We start from the raw sequence: 14,118 nt of genomic DNA on the forward strand, positions 1-14,118 counted from the left end.
GCCCCACCGGCGGGGCGGGCGCGCGGCGGCGTCACGAGGGGCGGGGCGCAGGCTCGCCGGGAAGTTGCGCCCCGACAAGTTGCAGCCATGTAAGTAACGCAGCGGGCGGGGAAGGCGGGAGGGGCGGCTCCACGGACGCAGCCTTCCCCCCCACCCCCGCCCCCGAGAAGCTCCGAGGCGGCCAAAGGGAGGCGCCACCCCGCGCTCCCGGGGGCGCCCGGAAAAACCTCCTCTCCCCTGGAGAAAAAGCACTCCTGTGTCTGCAGACGAGCTCCTTTCTCGCTGCCGGAGGCGGAAGACCCGCGCCAGGACTCGGGGGGCGCGGTGGCGGGCGAGGGGAGAGCGCAGCCCGCCCCAGACGCTCCCTGCACGCTGCCGTTCCGGCCCGGCGGGGACCCCGAGGTAGGGGGCGCGGGGTCCGGAGGCCGCCCCTCGTTTCCCCCTCCCCGTAGCCCGACGGCTGGCCGGGCCATGTCCGGAGGTCTCGGCCCGGCGACGCCGGTCCCGGGGCCCCGGAAGCCCGCCCCGCGGAGCCTCAGCTGCCTCTCAGACCTGGACGGCGGCACGGCCCGGGAGCCACGGCCCTGCAGGCCCCCCGGGAGCCCGGGCCGCGCGCCGCTGCCACCTCCGGAGCCGTCCGGCTGCGACCCCCCGCTTCGGCCCATCATCCTGCGGCGGGCGCGCTCGCTGCCCAGCTCGCCCGAGCGCCGCCAGAAGGCCGGGGGCGCGCCGGGAGCCGCCTGCCGGCCGGGCTGCAGCCGGCAGCTCCGCGTGCGCTTCGCCGACGCGCTGGGCCTGGAGCTGGCGCAGGTCAAGGTGTTCAACGCGGGCGAAGACCCGTCGGTGCCGCTGCACGTGCTGTCGCGCCTCGCCATCAACTCGGACCTGTGCTGCAGCAGCCAGGACCTGGAGTTCACCCTGCAGTGCCTGGTGCCCGACTTCCCGCCGCCCGTCGAAGCCGCGGACTTCGCCGAGCGCCTGGGGCGGCAGCTCGTCTGTCTGGAGCGCGTCACCTGCTCGGACCTGGGCATCAGCGGCACGGTGCGCGTGCGCAACGTGGCCTTCGAGAAGCAGGTGGCGGTGCGCTACACCTTCTCCGACTGGCGCAGCGCGCACGAGGCGGTGGCCAGGTGGCGCGGGCCCGCGGGCGCAGCGGGCACAGAGGATGTCTTCGCCTTCGGCTTCCCGGTGCCTCCCTTCCTGCTGGAGCTCGGCTCGCGCGTGCACTTCGCGCTCCGCTACCGAGTGGCCGGCGCCGAGTACTGGGACAACAACCACGGCCGAGACTACAGCCTCACGTGCCGCAACCACGCGCTGCACATGCCTCGCGGGGAGTGCGAAGAGAGCTGGATCCACTTCATCTGAGCGAGTCCCCTCTAAGGCCGCCCCGCAGTGGTTCCCACGCTGGGCACTCCGGGCCAGTTGGCGACGCTTCCTCACACGCCACCCCCTGCCTGAGTCTTCTGACCTCCTTTCCCGCTGCAGGGTCCCTGGGAAGTGGCCCTTCCCATCTTCTACTTGAACTGCCTGTGTCGCTAGGTCTCAAAAAGTAGCCTCAGGTGGCCAGAAGGCCGAGTAGTGTCACGCCCGGGGTGGAGGGAGGGTGCTGGGGTGGGGGTGGGGGGGGCAGATGCATGGCAGTGTTGGCCCCTCCTGCGACGGTCCAGGTGGGGTCAGTTGGTTTGTTTTTTGGAAAGGCCTGTGGCTTGTGCATGTGTCCTGATTGGGTCTCTGTAAACGTAGCTGTTATTTATTATCATTGTGATGTTGGAACATTTTACCCTTACTGGATGCCTTCTCAGGAACATTCTGGGTTTAACAAGCTAAAGAATAAGTCAGTCTGGTGTGTTTGTGCCCATTGTAAACAGAACGCATGGTGTGACTCCCACCGTGGTTCCTTGAGGCATTTCTGCCCTGGGACAAGGAAAACCTGAGACTAGGTTTGCTTGCCAAAGCCTGTAGACCTCTAACAGTGGGAAACTATTAATAGGCAAGAAATTTATGCCTCATCAGTCATCATACAACCATTCCTGGGAGTTCAGGCTGCCCTGGTTAGGCCGTGGAAGAGGAAAGGAAGAGCCAAGGAAGAGGGAAAAGCTTAACTTTTAAACTAGCCAAACAGCCCCTTCTCTTGGAGTCTCTCTTCTCTCTTTGTGAGTTTCCCTTCTTCGTGTTTGACAGTTCTGTATCTGCATGTGATCAGGCCATTGTGTTTAGGTTTGAGACTACCTAAACATTTTCAGAAATTCTGCCTTAAGTTATTTCAATTTCCAGGCAGCTCTATAGAGTAATTTCAGGCAACAATGCCCTTTGCAATTACCTTTTTGATGATTAAGGTGACTCTTTTTTATGTCTGCTTAAGTGTCAGAAAATTCCCAGCAGTCATCTTTCAGAAGTCAGGTTACCAAGTGGAACTAGAAGGTGTTTTCATCAATAGCCAGAGCCCTAGAGGAAAAAAGTCACAAACATTTATACTTTTTAATCGTTTTAAGTTGTATTTATATATGCCCAGTTTTATCAGCTATCTGCCAACTTTATTCGGATAGAGTTTCTAACATCCTTGTGCCTTCAGATAGAGTTTCTAACATCCGTCTGGGCTCCCCCCCCCCCCCCCCCCAGTTTTTAAACTGTTAAATGCTTTGTCTTCTTTGTTTTGTTTTGTTTTTTAAATCTCCAAGAAGTCAAGGCCATTGTCCCCTGCTGAATGCCACAATGACTTCAAACACCCAGCAAGGCGCTGATCATTTCTTTTGGTGCTGAGTGGTGGTTTCTGACAGCAGATGCCAGCACTGAGGGTGTGAAAACCCAGCTAATATGAACAGGGTCTCCAGCTTGTGACGTTTGGTTCTGATACGGCTGAAACCGGTGGGGTGAATCTGTGATAGCTGTCACCAATAAGTTCACTCTAAATTTTTGAATACTTACTGACATTTATCAAATCAATATGTAAAAGATGTGTTTTGCCTTTTAACCAACTCGTTTTTATAACTGCAACTTCTGGGTTTCTGAAATTCCAAGAAGAGGGATGGCGTTCTTTGGTACCTTTTGATAATAACAACACTGAATTTTGATTTAAGGTATTGTAATTAAATTGAACAACCTTTGGCTATTAGCACTGTGCACTACATTGATATGCAAGAGAGACAGAAGCCTGGTTCCATTTCCTGCTGTTTAATAAACTGTCCAATTAGGTCAGCAAGCCTGTGAGAGCCTTGGCTGCTGTGTCGTTGGCCCCAGCCCAGAATGCAAGACAATTGTCCAGAGTATTCAGGTGTAAGAGTTAGAGCTGCCAAATGTATTGTTGTGTAAAGGCATGTAAGAATCTTATCCATGTGACAGTCACTTGCCAAAAAGGTTCTGGTCACGGAATATAAAGTAAATGTTTTGTCTTCGATACTAAGAGAACCTCAACGTGCCTTTAAAAAAATCAACATTTAAAAATTTAAAAACTTACATATACCTGCCTAGTTGATTCAGGAGTTGATAAAAGTTCAGCTGAAGGAGAACTTTCAGACCCTAACACAGTTATAGTGCTTCCATGTTAAAATTTTGCAGTGGATTGTGCAATTGTGGGGTTGTCTCCCCAAACATATTTTAATGTCACTTAAGATGATTTCACTCAAGCCTAAATATTAAAGTATGTGCATACATTGTTATCTGATGAGTGTTTTTCTTGTGGTCTAATACAGAAAAAAGACTTGAGAAACTTCTTGTTTGTTTAAATCATTTCATATATGTGTTGTCCTTCCTAAAGCACTATCAAATTTAGGGCCTTACCAAAAAAGAATTGTGATTGTATCTCAGCTTCAGCACAGTTGTGTATGTCTTTGAGAAACTGAGATACAGGTTTTTTTTTTTATTTTTTTAATGTTTATTTCTGAGACAGAGAGAGACAGAGCATGAGTGGGGGAGGGGCAGAGAGAGAGGGAGACACAGAATCCGAAGCAGGCTCCAGGCTCCGAGCTGTCCGCACAGAGCCTGATGGAGCGCGAACTCACAAGCCGTGAGATCATGACCTGAGCCGAAGTCGGTCGCCCAACCGACTGAGCCACCCAGGCGCCCCGTGAGATACAATCTTTATGCCAGGTCGATGCTAACATAGGAAGAAAGCTCTAAGGGAATGTAGGGTATGGGATAGTTACCCTACTGTTCTTTCAGTGCTTACTGAATGCTGTATATGGAGTGATGAGTGTGTATCTGCCTTCCCTCACCCGGTGCAGAGCCTGGCACGTAGGGGAAGGAAACTGTGACATTTATTGTGCACTCACTCATTCTCACTGGCTTGCCCACAGTGATAGCTACTGCATGTATTTGATTTCAGTAGACTCTGAAAATTACCAGGGAGATAATCTCCCTATTTTCTTAGCTGATGAGAATAAAGCTCAGAGAGGCTTAATTCTTCGAAAGACCCACAGCCGGTAAGGAGCAAAGTCAGCATTCAAACCTATACCAGAATCCACCCGCTCTGCCCTGTGATGGGGTGTTCCCAATAAGTGCTTGTTAAATTTAACTGAAAGTCCAATTGTGATTGATTGATGAGGTTTTTCCATCTAACACCACATTCTAAAAACCCATTTAAAAACAATTCAAGTAAGATTAAGTTGATCTGCTTTGATCTTCCATGTGGTATTACTAAACAATCCTTCTGCTTTCCAGACACATGAAACAATAGAAAGGACAATTATTTTTTTCTCTCTACTAAAAAGTGGCAAGATGAGAAATCAGTAGTTTAAATTTTGAAGTGCTTGTCTGCTGTATCCATGTATCCATGCATGTTTTTAAACACCAAGCATCCATTGATCTTATCGTTTAAACTGACACTTCGAACGGAAATGTTCTAAAAGCCTGGAATATATCGTCGATGACTGTGCCCAGTACCGCCCCTAGATGGCCTGGGCCTGGTGCCCCTCAGGAGTCTGGGGTTTGGCTAATGAGGACAGCAGAACCGGCACCTCCTGCTTCTAGGAAATGAAGATGGGGGCGGGGCGCCAGGGGCGTGGTCTTCAGGGCGTGACCTCCGGGGGCGTGGCCGGGTGGAGCAGGTGGCCGCCCCGTAAAGTCAAGCAGCAGGGGCAGTAGGCTAGAGTCAGTGGGGACCCGCCCGCCCTGCCTCTGCGGTCGTCCGCGGGCCACAGTGTGTGTTCCTCCAGGGAGTCGGACCCTCGCCCCCCTCGCGGGTTAGGCTGGTACCCCGGGTCTCGGCGGCTCCGTCCAGCCGTCGACGTCCAGAGTGGTGGTGGATAGCCAGGGAGTCTCCTGGGGCCGACCGGCAGCCTGCAGAGGCAAGTCAGGGCTCCTGGGGCGCGTCCGCGAGGCCGGGGCAGGGGCAGGGCTCGTGGCCTAGGCGCCGCAGTCCACCTACCCAGTAAGGCCGGGAGTCGCGCTCCCCCGCCCCCCCCCACTCAGGCGACCCCGGCGTCGCTGACGGGCACGAGGGGCGGAGCCTGGCCTGCGTGCCGCGCTGATAGGACGGGGTCCCGCACGCAGGCGGCGCCGATTGGGCAGACGCTTCCCGCTCTCCGTCGGCCTCCTGAGGTGAGGTGCTGAGGCCTGAGACGCGGGGCGGGGCGGCGACGGTAACGGCGGCTCCGTGGGCGCGACGCGGAGGCCTTCTCCAGCCGCAGGTTGAGCCGGGGGCCGCGGCGGGCCACCCTGGTGGGCGGGGCTGTGTGGAGAAGGACCGCGGCACCGGGCCGGCCTCTGGCGGCGGGCGGGGGGGGGGGGGGGGACGGCCATCTCCCGACGGTTGAGGCGGAGCCGTTGTGAAAACGACTTGGGCGGCGCGGTGGCGGGATTGCGAGGCGGACCCCGGCCGGGCGGGCCTCGCGCAGATCGCGCAGTGGGCCGGGAGGAGCTGGGCGGGGCAGGGCTGGGCGGGGTCGGGGCCGCGCTGCGCCCCTCGAGGGACGCCGGTGGGGGCGTGCCGGCAGCCCGGGCGTGGGTGTGGCAGGTGTGGGCCGGGAGGAGCTGGGCGGGGCCCCGCCGGGTCCGCGTGCCGCCTGTCGGGGGACGCCGGTGGGGGCGTGCTGGCCGCCGCTGGCGTGGGTGTGGCGGGGTGGTCCGCGCTCCCCGCTGGGGCGCGGGGCTGGGCTGGTAGCGCTTCCCGCTGCGGGCGCCGTTTCCGCGCGCCGGCTAGCCGTGGCCAACGTGCTCCCCTCCCTGGCCTTCCGTGCCCCGTGCGGCCTTCTCCCTGAGCGCCGCCTGCCCTGCTCGGATAAAATGGGAGCGCGTGCTGGCCTCCATGGTAATACCATCACGGGGGTTTGATGACACAGCTGGGGTTAACGTTTCAGAAAGGTGGTGCTCGCTCCTCTCCCGTCCTTTAGCCGCCCCCCCCGGCCCGCCCACCCCGTCACCCCCACCCGGCCCCCCGCGCGCACCCGTCCTCCCGTTTCCCAGACCCCCGGCCCCACCCCCATCCCCTGTCCTCCCGTCTACCCCGTTCCCCACCCCGCATCCCCGGTCTCCGGCACCCCCCCCTCCGTCCTCCTCCCCCTTCCCCCGTCCTCCCTTGTCTCCATCCCGTCGCCCCCGCCCCCGTCCCCCGTTGCGCACCCCCACCCCCTTCCTCCCGTCCCTCGGGCGGGGTCGGCCTCCTCTTTGCATTTGTAAATGTGAGCCGTCGGGCCGGTGCTGGAGGGGACCTTGTGTTGATCCCAGGCTGCTAAGCGTCTGTTCGGCTTTGCGGGGAAAGTACGCGCCCCTCCTGTTTGTCAACCGCCGTCCTCATCCGCCTGCGTGTTCGCATTCATCACCTCACTGGTTCTGTCTTGCCCCTAAGTGGACCGGGGCTCAAAGCCTGCTTGGACACACAGCCCCACACTCTCTGTGAAAAGTGTTCTGCGCCGGGTTTCTTACGTCCTCTTGGTGTTCCGGTTCTGTTGCGTGGTACCTCGGAAGGATATTTTAGGAGGGGGTCACTCGTTCTGGCAGTGGAGTGTATCCCCTTTGTTTCCTTCTAGAGTCGGCCTTAATCGCTCAGCTGCAAATGTCTGGCTTGTTTAACGAACGGTACTCAGTTGCTGGCTCTCTTGAGGCCAGTAGGCATTCGGCCTTGCGACGGAGGGACAGGTCACCGGATTGTTTAGTTTTCTCACTTTCAATCGACCTGCGGAGATACTAATCAGTTTTCCTTGGCTGACATCTTGCAGGAAGGTAGTCTAGGAACTAAACCATCTTGTTAGCATTTTTGAGCCTCTTGGCCATAAGTGATTTTTGCTGTATTTCACGTCTCAAGAGTACTTCGTAAAGTACATTTTAGATTCAAATCCAAATTGTTTTATTTGTGGAGGCAGAAAAGCAATAAGGACGTAGGCATGCCTGCCCCCAAAGTTGCTGGCCCTAGGAAAAGAGTACAAATTGATGTGCCTAAAATATATTTTAAGTATTTAAACTTTTTAACCAAGTTTTCAAATGTTAAATAAAATGTTCTAGTCTTCAGTTTTACAGATATACCTTCATCGCAATAAAATAGACAAATATGTGTAAAGCTATTATTTTTATGATTGAATGTTGGCAAAATATCAAAGATTAACTGAATCTTTGGTGATGGACTGGTGAATTTTGGATAGGTAATAAAATATCGATCTATGTAAGTCAGAAGTTATATATGCCATAATTTTTAATTTTGGATAAATCACCAATGTGTTACAATCAAGACTTTTACTTTTTGTGTTTTATTATGGACGGTATGATTTAAGGATTGAAACAATATGTAATTGCTTTCAAAATCTAATTTGAGAATATTTTCATAAGAACATGACATAGTATAAAAATATTTTCCCTTAAAAATGTTTGAAATATTAAAATTCTCTTAAGATTAAGATAAAATACAAATTATTAATGAACATTAATCTTAAAATTCTTTTAATAATGCTGAAATTATTTTTGAATAATTGAATCTCACTAAATTTTTTATAAGCATAAACTTAGTCATCATTCTAGTGTTTACTTGCCCTTTGCTATGATAGGATCCATATTATGCTCATGCAATTTATGTCTGGATTTACATGTGTACAAATTAAAGAATACTATGAATCGCTTAGAACTACAAGATGTTCCTCAGTCACCATGCGCAGCTGTGCACTGAGTTGCTGGTACTTGTAGAGCCACAAGTTGAAATGCAAAGAGAAGCAAGAAAATGGGCGTTTGGCACTGTTAAGGATCAGTTCTTCATTATGCAAGAATCAGCTGTATTCTTGTTCTGCTAACAGAAGGATTCGACAGTGAATTAATGTCTTTTCTCATACTTGAGCACTTAGGTTTCTCAAATTCTACCTCCATTCTAAAGCAGAAACAAAAGTGTCAGTGTCAGCACAACCTGCAACCTTCTCAGCATTGTTTTAGCCTCCCCCCACGCCTTTAAACTTTTAAAATAGAAGATTCTAACTATATAAAATAAACAGAATAGTGTAATTAACTAAAGTCCCCTTCTTCCAAGGGCGTAGGCAAGGAAAGTGTTTCTCTGGGGCCTGAAGGTGGTGAATTACAAGAATTAATGTGTTCGTGGTTCTAGGACTTGCTGGGCCAGTTCTGGATTCTGAATGAATAGAGATTCCTGTGTGCTCCTTAATAAAATTGTGTGTGTGTGTAAGAGAGAGACAATGATGTACAAAAAGCTCCTATTTTTATGCTTTATACTTTTTGTGTCTTAGATGCCTCTGTATTTCAAGGTCATTGGGATATTCTCCTGTATGTATTCCTTCTAGTAGTTTTTAAACACTTACTACATTGGATAGTTAATTCATCTAGACTTTATTTTTGTGAATGGTGGGAGATAGAGGTCTAATTTGTTTTCACGTGGTAAGTCAGTTTTCCTAATACCAGTTATCAACTAGTTTACCTTTTCCCTCTGATTTATGAAGCGTTATGTATACATGAACTTACAATATATGCATGGGGTGTGCATTTGCATTCTGTTTTGTTTTATTGGTCCATTTGTTTCCTATTCTTAACACTGTTTTTTTTTGTTTGGTAATTGTGACTTTGTAATATGTTTTACCATCAAAAAAGATTATTCTTCCCTTTAATTTTATATTTTATCTTATTTAAAATTTTTTTAAATTCCAGTATAACTAATGTGCAGGGTTGCATTGGTTTCAGGCATAAATATAGGGATTCAACAATTCTCTATGTTACTCAGTGTTCACCACAATATGTGTACTCTTGATCCCCTTTACCTGTTTCACCCATCCCACCACTCTCCTTCCCTCTGGTAACCACTAGTTTGTTCTCCATATTTAAGAGTCTGTTTTTTGTCTCTTTTTTCCTTTGTTTGTTTTGTTCCTTAAATTCCATATATGACTGAAATCATATGGTATTGGTCTTTCTCTGACTTACATCACTTAGCATTATACCCTCTAGATCCATCCATATTGTTGCAAGTGGCAAGATTTCATTTTTTTTATGGCTGAGTAATATTCTACTACATACGTATATATGTATGTACATATATACATACACACATACATACATGTGTATATATACCACATCTTCTGTATCTGTTCATCTATCCATGGTCACTTGGGCTTTTTCCATAATTTTCCTACTATAAATAATCCTGCGGTAAACATAGGAGTACACAGATCTTTTCGAATTAGTGTTTTCGTACTCTGGGTAATTACCCAGCATTGGAATTACTGGATCATATGGTAGTTCTATTTTTTCTTTCTTTCTTCCTTTCTTTTTTCTTAAGGGAGAGAGAGAGTGGGTGAATGGGGGAGAGGGATGGAGAGAGAGAGAAAGAGAAAAAAAGAATTGCAAACAGGCTCCATGCTCAGCGTGGAGCTTAACGTGGGGCTGAATCCCACAACCCTCGGATCATGACCTGAGCTGAAACCAAAAGTTGGGTGTTCAACTGACTGAGCCATCCAGGCACCCTGATTTTTACTTTTTTGAGGAACTGTTTTCCACGCTGGCTGCACCAGTTTGCATTCTGATCAACACTGCAGGAAGGTTCCTTTTTCTCCACATCCTTGCCAAAACTTGTCGTTTCTTGTGTTGTCGATTTTCACCATTCTGACAGGTGTAAGGTTATATCTCATGGTGGTTTTGATTTGCATTTCCCAAAGATGAATGATGTTGAGCATCTTTTCAATGTGTCTGTTGGCGACTTGTAGGTCTTCTTTGGAGAAATGTCTATATTCATGTCTTCTGCTCATTTTTTGACTGGATTGTGTTTTTGATGTTGTATAAGTTCTTTATATATTTTGGATACTACCCCTTATCAGATAATATCATTTGCAAATACCTTTCTCCCGTCCAGTAGGTTATCTTTTTGTTTTGTTGATTGTTTTCTTTGCTGTGCAGGCCTTTTATTTTCATGCGGTCCCAGTAGTTTATTTTTTATTTTGTTTTCCATGGCTTAGGAGACCTATCTGGAAAAATGTTGCTATGGCTAATTTCAGGGAAATTACTGCCTGTGCTCTTTTTAGTATTTTTATGGTTTCATATTTCACATTTAGATCTTTAATCCATTTTTGAATTTATATTTGTGTATGGTATAAGAAAGTGGTCCAGTTTCATTCTTTTGCATGTAGGTGTCCAGTTTTCCCAGAACCATTTGTTGAAGAGCCGGTCTTTTTCACATTGCATATTCTTACCTCCTTTGTCAAAGACTAATTGACCATTTAATTGTAGGTTTATTTCTGGGCTTTTTTTTTTTAATTAATTTTTTTTTTTAGTGGGGAGACAGAGTGCACACAAGCAGGGGAGGGGCAGAGAGAGAAGGAGAGAGAATTGCAAGCAGGCTCCATGCTCAGTGCAAAGCCGGACATGGGGCTTAATCTCACTACTGTGAGATCATGACCTGAGCCAAACAAAACCAATAGTGGGACATTCCACCAACTGAGCCACCCAGGCACCCCTATTTCTGGGTTTTCTGTTTTGTTCTATTGATCCATGTGTCTGTGTGCCAGTACCATACAATTTTGACTTCTCTTTTACAGCTTTGTAGTATGCCTTGAAATCTGGGATTGTGATACCTCCATTTTTCTTCTTTTTCAAGATTGATTTGGGGTGATTATGGTTCAATCACATTTTAGGATTATTTTTTATAGTTCTGTGAAGAGCATTCTTGGTATTTTGACAGGGATTGTATTAAATCTGGAGATGACTTTGAATAGTAAGGACATTTTAATAATATTTGCTCTCCCTATCCCAGTATCATTCCATTTATTTGTGTCTGTCTTCAATTTCTTTCATCAGTGTTTTATAGTTTTCAGAGTACAGGTCTTTTACCTCCTTGTTTAAGTTTATTCCTAGGTGTTTATTATTTTTGGTGCAATTGTAAATGGAATTGTTTTCTAAATTTCTCTCTCGCTACTTTGTTATTAGTGTGTAGAAATGCAACAGAATTCTGTATGTTGATTTTGTATCCTGCGACCTTACTGAATTCATTTATCAGTTCTAGTAGTTTTAGGTTGAGTCTTCAGAGTGTTCTATATATACTACCGTGTCATATGCAAATAATGAGAGTTTTACTTCTTCTTTGCCAATTTGAATGCCTTTTATCCTTTTTCTTGTCTGATTGCTGTGGCTAGGACTTCCAGTACTGTGTTGAATAAAAGTGGTGTGAGTGGACATCCTTGTCTTGCTCCTGACGTTAAGGGAAAAGCTCTCAGTTTTTCACCATCGAGTATGAGGTTAGCTGTGCATTTTCCTTGTAGGAGTCTTTATTATGTTGAGGTATGTTTCCTCTAAACCTCTTCCCTTTAATTTTGAGTAGTATTTTTGCTGGCTGTAGAATTTGTGTTTGTAGTTTCTTCTTTCGGTACTTTGTAATTTCTTGTAGTGTCCTTGTCTGGCTTTGGTATCAAGAGAATGCTAACTCATAATTGGAAGTGTACCTTCCTCTTCTGTTTTTGGGAAGAGGTTGAGAAGGATTGGTGTTAGTTCTTCTCTAAATGTTTGGTAGAATTTGCCAGTGAAGCCCCTTGCCCTGGACTTTCCTTTGTTGGGAGTTGTTTTGTTTTTGGTTTTTTTCCTCAATTTTTTTTTTTAACATTTTGTTTATTTTTGAGAGATAGAACATGAGTGGGGGATGGGCAGAGAGAGAGGGAGACACAGTATCTGAAACAGGCTCCAAGCTCTGAGCTGTCAGCACAGAGCCCAAAGAGGGGCTCAAACCCACAAACCACAAGATCATGACCTGAGCTGGAGTCTGACACTCAACTGACTGAGCCACCCAGGCCCCCCTGTTGGGAGGCTTTTACTTACGGATTCAGTCTCCTTACTAGTGATTGATCTGTTGAGATTTTGAATTTCTTCACAATTCAGTCTTGTATTTTTCTAGATTGTATGTTTCTTCTAGGTTTCATTTCTTCTAGGTTGTCCAATTTATTGACATGTAATTGTTAATGTGTCTTACGATTTTTTTACATTTCTGTGATATCAATTGTAATGTATCTTTCATTTATAATTTTACTTGAGTCCTCTTTTTTTCCCCTTGGGAACTCTAGCTAAAGGTTTGTCTGTTTATCTTTTCAAAAATCCAGCTCTTATTTTCATTGATCTATTGTGTTTTAAGTCTCTGTGTCCTTCATTACCACGCTGATCTTTGTTCTTTCTTTCCTTCTACTATCTTTGGGCTTAGTTTTTTCTCCTTTTTCTAGTTCTTTGAGGTGTAAGTTTAAGTTGTTTATTTAAGATCTTTTTTTCTTTTACTGTAAGTGTTTTTCAGTGTAACCTTATCTTTTAAAACTGTTTTTGCAAACATTTTTAAAAATGGGGCACCTGGGTGGCTCAGTTGATTCTTGATTTTGACTCGGGTCATGATACCAGGGTTGTGGGATTGAGCCCCAGGTCAGGCTTAGAGCCTACTTGAGATTCTCTCTCTCCCTCTCGCTGCCCTCTCCCTCATCTCAAAATAAAGAAATATTTTTAATAATTGTTTTTGCTGTGTTCCATAATTTTTGTTTTGTTGTTTTCCCATTTCATTTGTCTCAAGGTTTTTTTTTTTAATTTCTCCTTTGATTTTGTTGGCTGTTCAGAAACATGTTCAGAAGCATCTCCACATAATTGTGGGTTTGTTTTTTTTTTTTTTTTTTTGTTTTCTTCTCATAATTGACTTTTTTAAATGTTTATTTTTGAGAGAGCGAGAGAGAGAGAGAGACAGGGAGAGACAGAGCATGAGTGGGGGAGAGGCAGAGACAGAGGGAGACACAGAATCCAAAGCAGGCTCCAGGCTCCAGGCTCCAAGCTGTTAGCACAGAGCCTGATGCGGGGCTTGAACCCACGAACCACAAGATCCTGACCTAAGTTGAAGTTGGATGCTCAACTGACTGAGCCACCCAGGCGCCCCTCTTGTAATTGATTTTTAGTTTCATATCATTGTGGTTGGAAAATATGCTTGATATGATTTACATTTTTTAAAATTTCGTAAGACTTGTTTTGTGGCCTAACATATGACTTATGCTGGAGAGTGTTCCATGTGCACTTGAGAAGAATGTGTATCCTGCTGCTGTTGGAAGAAATGTTCTGTATGAATCTGTTAGGTCCATCTGGTCTAATGTGTAGGTTAAGTCTGATCTTTAGACACTTTAAATTTTTTTTTTTGTTTGAGAGAGTGTGAATGAATGGGGGAACGGCCGAGAGAGAGGGGTTCAGAGGATCTGAGGTGGGCTCTTCGCTGATAGCAGCTAGCCCAACGTGGTGGGCTCGAACCCACAAATTGCGAGATCACGATCTGAGCTGAAGTCAGATGCTCAACTGACTGAGCCACCCAGACGCCTCCTAGGCACTTTAAAGAAGATACTGTTCTAAGCCTTCTGGCTTTCATGGTTTCTGTTGGTCGGCTATCAGTCTTATCAGGCTACTTAAAAGTAAGCTGTCTTTTTTTAGTCTCTGGCAGCTTTTAATGTTTTTGTATTTGATTGTTAGCAGGCTTCTGTGGTACACTTGGGTATAGTTTTTCTTTTTCCTTCTGGGGTTCATAGGGCTTTTTGAATCAATAGTGATGTCTTTTATTAGTTTCGGGAAATTCTCAGTCATCATTTTTTAGCTATTGCCTCTGCCCCATTCACTATCTCCCAGGGATTTCATTTACAGATACATAGGGCTTTATTATTTACCCTCTGTGTTGTTCTGTCTTCTAGTCTCCCTCCCCATATTTTTGTGTAT

General features: G+C 47.2%; 2 protein-coding genes across 9 annotated transcripts in view; both read left to right on the forward strand.

The window, feature by feature from the left end:
* The first annotated feature begins 67 nt into the window (after positions 1 to 67).
* Positions 68 to 1,621, forward strand: PPP1R3D (protein phosphatase 1 regulatory subunit 3D). Its single transcript, XM_047852207.1, has one exon. The coding sequence runs from the start codon at positions 472 to 474 to the stop codon at positions 1,363 to 1,365; it is 894 nt and encodes a 297-aa protein (XP_047708163.1). The 5' UTR covers positions 68 to 471; the 3' UTR covers positions 1,366 to 1,621.
* A 3,395-nt stretch (positions 1,622 to 5,016) lies between these two features.
* SYCP2 (synaptonemal complex protein 2) overlaps positions 5,017 to 14,118 on the forward strand; it is an 89,552-nt gene continuing 80,450 nt past the window's right edge. For 3 of the 8 annotated variants that reach the window (XM_047852202.1, XM_047852195.1, XM_047852201.1), the window contains exon 1: positions 5,558 to 5,624. The gene's annotated coding sequence lies outside the window, so the exon portion shown is untranslated. Of the gene's footprint in view, positions 5,283 to 5,459; positions 5,536 to 5,557; positions 5,625 to 6,129; positions 6,245 to 6,655; positions 6,694 to 14,118 lie in introns of those variants that run through there. The other 5 variants (XM_047852200.1, XM_047852196.1, XM_047852197.1 and 2 more) reach the window with 5 other exon arrangements.

Source organism: Prionailurus viverrinus, chromosome A3 (assembly GCF_022837055.1).
Source record: "Prionailurus viverrinus isolate Anna chromosome A3, UM_Priviv_1.0, whole genome shotgun sequence".
NCBI classification, from domain to species: Eukaryota; Metazoa; Chordata; class Mammalia; order Carnivora; family Felidae; genus Prionailurus; species Prionailurus viverrinus.